Source organism: Palaemon carinicauda, chromosome 12 (assembly GCF_036898095.1).
Source record: "Palaemon carinicauda isolate YSFRI2023 chromosome 12, ASM3689809v2, whole genome shotgun sequence".
NCBI classification, from domain to species: Eukaryota; Metazoa; Arthropoda; class Malacostraca; order Decapoda; family Palaemonidae; genus Palaemon; species Palaemon carinicauda.
Window position 1 is genome coordinate 22,748,977 of NC_090736.1, and position 10,000 is coordinate 22,758,976.

General features: G+C 36.8%; 3 protein-coding genes across 3 annotated transcripts in view; all 3 read right to left on the bottom strand.

Annotated features, from left to right (window-relative positions):
* Positions 1 to 6,055, bottom strand: part of LOC137650728 (uncharacterized) — a 43,864-nt gene extending 37,809 nt beyond the window's left edge. Inside the window, exons 1-3 of the mRNA XM_068383888.1 lie at positions 5,696 to 6,055; positions 5,351 to 5,473; positions 4,489 to 5,232 (exon numbers count right to left, since the gene is read on the bottom strand). Of these exons, the coding sequence (XP_068239989.1) occupies positions 4,489 to 5,232; positions 5,351 to 5,473; positions 5,696 to 6,055 (1,227 nt within the window). The remainder of the gene's footprint in view (positions 1 to 4,488; positions 5,233 to 5,350; positions 5,474 to 5,695) is intronic.
* Positions 6,056 to 6,148: 93 nt separating this feature from the next.
* Positions 6,149 to 6,572, bottom strand: LOC137650729 (uncharacterized). Its single transcript, XM_068383890.1, has 2 exons — positions 6,556 to 6,572; positions 6,149 to 6,467 (listed from the first exon to the last, which is right to left on the bottom strand). Exons 1-2 carry the CDS (start codon positions 6,570 to 6,572, stop codon positions 6,149 to 6,151), a joined length of 336 nt encoding a protein of 111 aa, XP_068239991.1.
* A 7-nt stretch (positions 6,573 to 6,579) lies between these two features.
* The window catches only part of LOC137650730 (uncharacterized), a 3,689-nt gene continuing 268 nt past the window's right edge, over positions 6,580 to 10,000 (bottom strand). The window contains exon 2 of the mRNA XM_068383891.1: positions 6,580 to 9,874. Coding sequence (XP_068239992.1) covers positions 6,580 to 9,801 — 3,222 coding nt within the window. The 5' untranslated portion in view covers positions 9,802 to 9,874. The remainder of the gene's footprint in view (positions 9,875 to 10,000) is intronic.

The following is a 10,000-nucleotide window of genomic DNA, read 5'->3' on the forward strand; positions in this document are numbered from 1 at the left end:
TCTGGGCGATTAGACGTGAATCTCCCACCATCACCATTCAGCAGTTGGCCAGCCTTGTGATGAAAACTGGCCGAAACTCAGACATGAATTGACATGTCTAAGTCCTTTGTCCTGCACGGGATTAGAAATGTCTGCATATGATGATGTTATCGATTTACACACACACACATACACATACTTACGCAGATATATATATATATATATATATATATATATATATATATATATATATTATATATAATATATATTATATATATATATATATATATATATGTCGTGTGTGTGTGTGTGTGTGTGTGCGTGTTTATATATATATATATAATATATATAAATAGCAAATAATAGCATATGCTTTTTTATGTTTCAATACTTATTATAAAAAGAACATAGTTTTCCTCCAGGATACCTACACAATCATTTTACATCAATTACTATTCGGAAGAATGGAAATAAGTAATTATGATTAGAGAAAAAATGATTAAAACTAAACAAAATGGCTCCCCTTCCAAAGTGATATATCTTGCCTTCTCAATCACTTACTGCAACTCTCTCAACCAAAACTGTTAGTTCGGTGTCCTCCAAAAGCAAAAAAAAAAAAAAAAAAAATTGAAAATTCTCATTCATGACCTTTAGCTTGGTTCCAGGGCCACTGCCGTCGACAGGGCTGAGTTTACTGGAAAACTCACAGGAGGAAATCACCTGATACGACAAAAATTGTCATTGGCCCATTGCTTCGACTTCGAGAGGATTAGTGATTATATATATATATAAATATATATATATATATATATATATATATATATATATATATATATTATATATATATATATATATATATATATATATATATATATATATATTTATATGGATATATATATATTTATATATATATATATATATATATATATATATAATATATATATATATATATTTATATATATATATAATATATATATATATGCGTGTATTGTGTGTTTGAGTATTTAAACATATACTTTACATATACATACATACATACATATGCGTGTTTGTATTTTTGAAGGAATAGAGAAAGAAAGAAATTTGGTACCCCTTCTTCAGACACCATTGTATGGAACATGAAAAACCTTTTTTGGCAATGGCATATACTATTTATTGTCTCCCCCTTTCCTATATTTGTAACTCATTCCTTTTTTCTCCCTGCAACCCTTTTCCTTTACGATACATATATTTATAGATACACACGTATGCATACGTATCCTTATATATATATATATATATATATATATATATATATATATATATATATATATATATATATATATATAATATATATATATATGTGTGTGTGTGTGTGTGTGTGTGTGTGTGTGTGTGTGTGTGTATTTATATATATTTACATTTTTGCAAAACCCCTCCTCTCTCTCTCTCTCTCTCTCTCTCTCTCTCTCTCTCTCTCTCTCTCTCTCTCTCTCTCTCTCTCATAGATCTTAGACTCGTCTATGTTTCCACAGTCCTGTACCAACCGTGTGTCACACGATCTACATAAATTATTTTTGTATATATTATGCTTGTATTTGCGCTCTTCCCTCGCACCAAAAAGAACCAAAATAAACATGTCTGCGTGTTTCCTCTCTAACATTGTCTGTTTCTCGAACATGCAAATTCCTGTTACCTGGAGCTTTTGTATATAAGGAGAGTGTTCTTTAATAAAGTTTACTCAGTTGATTGCATCCTGCCTTTGAGTCATAACCTTTATCTTGGCCATCACATTGGTGACCCCGGAAGTCGACTCGCTCCCCACCGCCTTCCACACCCACCCCCCTCGCCGCCCCTCCATCGTTGGTACTATGACGGAGTCTACAGAAGTTGGCGTTGCGACTGCTCCATTGAAACTTTCGTCGTTCGCCACGCGGAGAGGCGTTTGCTTGGTTTCAGCGTGCAGAAGTTCAGTTTCGCATCAATGGCGGTGACTCGCTCATCCACCAAAACAGATATGTTCTCGCGGCCGATACCCCGAGGACACCTTCCCAGAAATATCCGACTGGCTTTTGTGAACAAGGAGACACCCCAATAGCGTATGACGCCCTCAATAACATACCTTCTGCAGCAGTACTCTGCAGCAGTACTCTGCAACGCACGTATTTCTGTGCAACGGACACTACCAAGCCACCGCCAACACCCCCCTTACTTGTTGCCCTTTCCTTGTGATCCGACGCAGTCCGAAAGCATTCCTACTAAACATTCGTGGCAAAGAAGACTGAGTCTCCATTGATCGTCTAAAACCTGCTTATCTCCTGCCAGGTGACCAGCCTACAGTTCGCCTGTGTCTAGATCAGGGCGCCTTATTTAACATGTACATTATGTCTTTTTAGGGGGGGAGCCATGTACCAACTGTGTCACACGAATCGTACATAAATTATTTTTTATATTATGCTTGTATCTGCGCTCTTCCCTCGCACTAAAAAGAACTAGAATATAACATGTCTGCGTGTTTCTTCTCTAACATTGTGGTTTTCTCGAACAGGAAAATTCCTGTTGCCTTGAGGTTTTTTGTATATAAAGGATAGTGTTCTTTAATAAAGTTACTCAGTTGATTGCATCCTGCCTTTGGGTCATAACCTTTCTCTTGCCGTCACAGTCCTTCGATATTTATTAATAATCACGGGTAATAAAACTAACCAATTTCACCAAATCCTCCTCCTCCTCCTCCTTTTCCTCCTCCTCCTCCACCCTCCTCTTTTTTCTCCTCCTCCTCCTCCTCCTTCTCCTCTTTTTTCTCCTCTCCATTTTACTCCTCCTCCTCCTCCTCCTCCTCTTTTTTTCTCACTCCTCCTCCTCCTCCTCTTTTTTCTCCTCCTCCTCCTCCTCCTCCTCCTCCTTCTCCTCTTTTTTCTCCTCCTCCATTTTACTCCTCCTCCTCCTCCTCCTCCTCCCCCTTTCTCCTCCTCCTCCTCCGTCTCCTCCTCTCCTCCTCCCCCTTCTCCTCCTCTCCTCTTCCTCCTCCTTTTCCTCCTCCTCTTTTTTCTACTCTTCCTCCTTCTCCTCTTCCTCCTCCTCCTCCTCCTCTTCTCCTCCTCCTTTTTTTTCCTTCTCCTGCTCCTCCTTTTACTCCTCCGCCTCCTCCTCCTCCTCCTCCTACCCATTGGATTATAATTGTCCAAAACTTCTTCTTTTATCCATCGCCCAAAACAAATATCGGCGATCAAAATTCAATCTCACTCAATCCTTCGTCTATCAATCAGAAAATGAAAAAAATCAGATATCAACTTTACGAGGAAGAGGTCACGTGACTCTTCCCAACGGGGCCTTTCCCACACTCTCAGTTATTTGACCTTCTCTCTCTCTCTCTCTCTCTCTCTCCTCTCTCTCTCTCTCTCTCTCTCTCTCTCTCTCTCTCTCTCTCTCCTCTCTCTCTCTCTCTCTCTCTCACTGAGGGACCTGGGGGAACCCAAACAAAAATAAGGCAATAAGGTAAGGCTCTCTCCTCTCTCTCTCCAAATTAATTAAAGATATTTTCTATATTGTCTACAAATATGTATATATACGTTTATATACATTAGTGTGTACATGTAATATATATATATATATATATATATATATATATAATATATATATATATATATTATATATATATATACTATATATATATATATATATATATATATATATATATATATATATATTATAGTATATATATGTAAGTATATACTGTATGTATGTATGTATATACACATTTAAATATACATTATATATGTATGCTCAGGTACCAGATAAAAACTCAGCTTGTCGTAAAACGTTTAATTTCGACCTGTAACATTATAAAAAGTCAGAATAACATACCATTTTTTTTTTTTACGTATCACCTTAGCAGAAACATTAATCCTTATCACCATTATGAACAAACATATATAATTTCTCACTAATAATTATCATAACAATAATGTCATCACACAATCACCGTACCAACAAGTTAAAAGATAAGTAACAATTAACTGCAAAAAGTCACTTACAACAATGCCTCCTCTCTGATACCCAGCAGATTTCTCGTGCATTAAATATCGGCTAATTTCTTCTATCAGCTCTTACGTTAACACATCCTAAAATACAACATTACTACAATATAGTAGAGGAATAATGTCAAAATGCCGATAAGACTATTCAACCGAAACATATCCATAATTTACAAATCTCATTACACAAACAATAGCATACCTTAAAGAACACAAGCTACATATCAACACCATTTGCTTGCATGAGTGCACAGCTGCACTCCTCAGCAACTACGCACGAACTCGTTGGTTAGGTGCACAACCTCCACCTGCCAGTCACAGGCCACGTCGACAGTCGACAGTACCACTGCCCACCGTCACAATTTTACACTGTCGTCAGTGAGCATGCGCAAACTTCACAAAACTTGAACATTACTAAAATACTTAAAAATAATTATTAGTGTTTAACTAATAATACACTCCCGCCTCCTTTATTGTTCTTCAACGGTAGCAATACCACCAACTTGTGAACCGATCTCTTGATAACTGTGTCACTTTGTCCCTTATATTTTCCTGGTCTTTGTATTTTGTATCTAATGCTTACATCTCTCACCTTATTGTCTCTGCCTGTTTCTGTATCTACAACCTGCCCCATTTTCCATTTTCCTCGCACAACATTTGTGTCTTTAATCAGAACAATATCACCAGGTTGTACATTTCTTTTATCTGTGTGCCATTTTTGCCTTACAATGAGTGTAGGGAAATAATCTCTCTGCCACTTACGCCAAAAGGTGTCGACAACATTTTGTATAAAGTTCAACCTTTTCTTGGTGTCACCTGATGTAGACCATGAACCAGATGGTACTTTATTACTTGCTCTACCCAAAAGTAAATCGTTCGGACACAAATATGTTCCTAATTCTACATCCATACCAGGTTTTATTCCAATAGGCCTTTCATTCATTAAGTTTGCTATTTCAAAAAATGTTGTCTGCAAATCACTAAATGTTAAGATGGTAGTTCCTATGAGCATTGACAGAGACCTTTTTACAGACTTAATTAAGGCCTCACTTACCCCATTCTGCCATGCAGCATCTGCAGACCGATTAAATTTCCATTTCAAGCCTTCCTTTGCTCCAAATTCAGTGATCTCGTGTATGTTCCAGTTGTTATCACTCTTAAGTTCTTTACTTGCTGATACCAATTGTGAGCCTAAGTCAGAGTGTACAGTATCAGGATAGCCATGAACCGCTGTAATCTTCTGAAACACTTAAAAAACTATAAGTATCATATCCATCTACAACATCAATATACACGGCACGTGTAACAATACAATTGAATATAACACCATAAGCTTTACCAGTTGTCCTTTTCTTTACATTATCTTTGATTTGAAAATGTCCAAAAATATCCACAGCAGTGTGATAGAATGCTGGACAAGGACTCATTCTTTCATCAGAAATCTGACCCATTCTTTGACCTTCAACTTTGGCATCAGTTTCCTGCAAAGAATACAACCTCTTTTTATCGATCTTATGATTTTACGTGCTGAAGGAACCCAGAATTTAGACTGAAGCTTACATAGTGTAACATCAACTCCAGCATGATCCAACCTGTGTAAATAACTAATGTACAAGACTGTAAATGGATGCTTACCAGGTAATAGAATGAAGCTTATCTTGGTTCCAATTATGTTTCAACCATCTTTCCATTCTTTGTCCTACCATAATTGTACCATCTTCAGCTTGAAATGGTCCTAATCTTTGAAAACATTTTTTCCAGTTCTCAGGAAGACTTTTTTGTGCTTGCATAATCCAAAACCTCTCAGCTTCCTTAAGTGATCTAGGTTCAAGTTTCTTTAGAACACCCTTAAAAGATTTCACCTTAACAATGTTAAATATCCTAGCAGTGACTGCAATTAACATATTATAGTTGTTGAATTTCGACGCATCAATAATGGTTTCTTCATGAACAGAGTATTGTGCAAGATTAACATGAATTCTATCAGGTAACTCACAATTCACCGATTGACTGATAGGCCACACTTCTAAAGGAAGAGCCATGAACTCTGGACCATATTTCATGAATAGACAACTGCAACATTTAAAGGGTCCTGGGGTCTGGTCAATAGATCAGCAGGATTTAATCCAGAAGCAATCCACCACCATTCATTTGGGTCACTTTTTTGATTGAACTTCTGCTATTCTAGTGGCTACGAAAGTTCCAAAGCCATAAGATTCCTTTTGGATTTGTGCTCTAACAATGGAGGAATCTGTTACGTGCATTACCGAACTAAATTTATATGTCATTTCATCTTCAATGGCTTTACGCATCCTGCACGCTATAACAGCTCCACACAATTCAAGCCTTGGAATAGATAACTGTCTACTAGGGGCTATCCTACTCTTTGCCACAATGAGCCTGCTCTCAAATGCACCAGACTCTAACTCCCACCTAGCATATGCAACAGCACCATAAGCATTTGTTGAACTATCACTGAAAATAACAAGTAAAGGCAATCCTTTGGCTGAGGTTGGCTTAACATTCCTTTCAAAATACAGAGTTTCAGTGCCAAATAACTCACAAAAATATGACACCCATTGTTCTTTTAAATAGAAGGCAAGGGATCGTCCCATCCTAATTTAAAGTCACATTTCACAGTGTCTCGTAGCAAAATCTTTGCTTTTAGTGTGAATGGAAGCAAAAACCCCAGTGGGTCGTAAACAGAACACATCTGACTGACGACAACCCTTTTTGTTAAAACTGAAGGTATATTTTCAACGAAATTCAACTTTTTTAAGTCTGGTTCTGTTCTTACACCCTTATATTTTGGAGAGAAATTTAACTTAGTTTTAAAATAAAACACATCCTTATTGCATTGCCAGTTAAGGCCAAGTATTCTTTCATTACTATTCTGGGACACTTCAAAATCAGAATGCTCATTATCTCCAGTAATGGTCCATCGTTTAATTTTAAAACTGCCTTTAGAGAGTACATTTTCAATATCTCTAATTAGGCTAAATGCCTCAGCTTTACTCTCAACAGAATGGATTATGTCATCTACATAGGAATTAGTCATTATCACACGTGATGCTTCTGGGAAGTCTTTTACCGACAATTCTGCAGTATTTCTGAGAGCTAACATTGCAATAATTCCTGAGGGCCTATCCCCGAAACCCATGCATGTCATTACATAGTGATCAGGTTTGCGATTACTTTGCAAATTTCTCCAAACAAATCTATGTACATGTTGTTCTAATTCTGGAAGCTTAATGCAATTATACATTTTGCTTATGTCACCGGCTATGCCTATAGCCTTTTCACGAAATCTTAGTAATATACCAAACATAGAGTTCAAAATATTAGGGCCCTTTGCCCAAAAACTATTTAGAGACTGGCCCATATACTTTGCCGATGAATCAAAAACAATTCTCAATGGGGTTGATACAGATCCTGGTTTTAACACTTCATGATGTTGAATGTATGTGACAGGACCAACATAGTTTTTAACCTCTTCATCGGATAACTTCCGAATTACATTGCGCTTTGTCATGTCAAGTATCTGGTCATTATAAGCTTGAGCATAGTCTGAACCCAGTTTCATCAATCTTTTCTCTGTGCCTTTCAGTCTAGCAACAGCTACAGATACATTATTTTGCAACAGTTTGGGATCCTTAGTCCATGGAAATTTAGCAGACCATTCTTTTCTGTCCGGGTAATACATCAACCCACTTTCAATAAGAGCCAGCTCCTTTTCCTCTTTTATACTATAATTGCCATTGCCTGTTGCACATTTCCCACAACGACAACTACCACATCTGGGATTACAATCAGTTCCTAAGTGTTCAATGGTGAAGAAATCATTTATCTGTGCTGTAATATCAATTACGGGTTCTACAGATATATCATAGTCGGATATTGTACTGGAAACATGATTAATGCTAATTCCTGGATTACTCCTAAACACTGATAAGGTAACAATGTCGGATGACTGCCATACACACACATTCCAAACTGTGATTCCCCTGAGCTGTAAATTTTCAGCCACAGTTTCCTTAACTGTTGGAATTAAAGAGCAATAATCAGAGCCAATTAGGAGATCTATTTTCCCATAAGGTCTATCTAATGCACATACATTAACACCCTTGAATAAATGTTTCACTTTTGATAAATCTACCTTACCGACTTGAGATGTAATGTCATCGATTCCATAAGCAGTAACATTGACATCATTCCCATCCTTGTCGGTTAAAACCAGATCATACTCTTTACTACTGTATGTCACAGTTTTGTCGCCCAATTTAGTCACAGCTAATCTAACACATTTTCCTTTCAGTCCCAATGCCTTAGCCACATCATTTCTGATCATTGTTATATCAGCTCCCGAATCAAATAAAGTTTGTAACTCTTGATTACCACACTTGATCTTGTTAACCATAAATAAAACACCGTTTCTTTTCAGACTTACAAAGGAATTTCCTGTTATGAATCCCTCATGTATAATAGTATGATGAAGTTTCCCACAAGATTCATTGTTAACATCTACAGTATTACATCTGGACTTCTTTAGACATTTTCTTGCTATGTGAACACCTTTAAGGCAATTAAAGCAAATACCTTTCTTCTTTACACTCTCCATTCTGTCATTGATACTCAAGTTCTGGAAAGTTGTACAGTCTAAGATATCATGTCCATCTGAGCCATGATACCAGCACCTATGCAGCCTTGTGTTGTCACTGATCTTATTCCTGTTCCGTTCAGCATTTTCTTCTGTAATTTTAGTGAAAAGGTCAGTGATATTTGTAATAGCATTTTCAAGTCCTGCTATCCTTTCCATTACATCTGACTCTCTTCCTTGCTTTGTACTACGCTGATCTTCATAAGTGCAGGTATAATTCACTTTAGCCTTAATATTATTATTGCTTCTAATATTAGCATTAAGATATTTCATTGATTTCTTTTCACTCAAAAGGTATTCCAACAACTTTCCGAATAGGTCACGATTACCTACACACTCTGCTAACTTAACCCATTCACGCTTCTGAGTAGGTGGTAATAGTTTTTCTATCTGGCTAGTCATGTTAGCAGTATTTAATTCTGAAGCCAAACTCATTTGGTCTAAGTAAAGATAGCATTGCTCAATCTTATCAACCATCCTAATGAAACTCTCACTATCCCCTTCGGAAATAGGTTTAATTGACCTTATGTCCTCTACTACTACATCAATAATGGTTCTGCTGTTCCCAAAAGTTTCATCTAATCGCTCAAACATTTTATCGAAGTCATGATCTGCACCACGAACTGTATCCAAGGCCTCTCCTGAGAGACACTGTCTTAGCACAAAGGGATCTTTCCCATAATTTGATTGCATTAGTCTAAAAAAATCTCTCTTGAAATTGCTATAATCTCTCACATCTCCGTGAAACCTGGGCACATCAATCGGTTTTACTTTTAAAACTTTTTTCACCTGCATTTCGTCTTTAACTTTCACAAATATCACATGAGCTGCACACTTTCTATCTTCTAATGCTTTGATATAAACGTTAGCCTCCTCTATCAATTGAGCATCACAGTTCTCATCTAATAAATTGCAATACTGTTCATTAGCTAGTTCAACTTCATCATAAGCCTTAACAACACTCTCGTATCTTTCTTCTAAAATTTCTAATGCCATTTGATCTAACATATACTCATGAAACTTATCAAGCTTACGTGTTAGTTTTGCCTTTGCGGTTCCCCTCCGCTGTTTGGCCTTCTTCTGTGCTTCCAGTGACATCCTAGCACTATCATTTTCCCCCGTGGAGCTGCCGTTTTTCCCTTTACCTGTCATGATGAGTGTTGTCGAAATGTATGCTCAGGTACCAGATAAAAACTCAGCTTGTCGTAAAACGTTTAATTTCGACCTGTAACATTATAAAAGTCAGAATAACATACCCATTTTTTTTTTTTACGTATCACCTTAGCAGAAACATTAATCCTTATCACCATATGAACAAACATATATAATTTCTCACTAATAATTATCATAA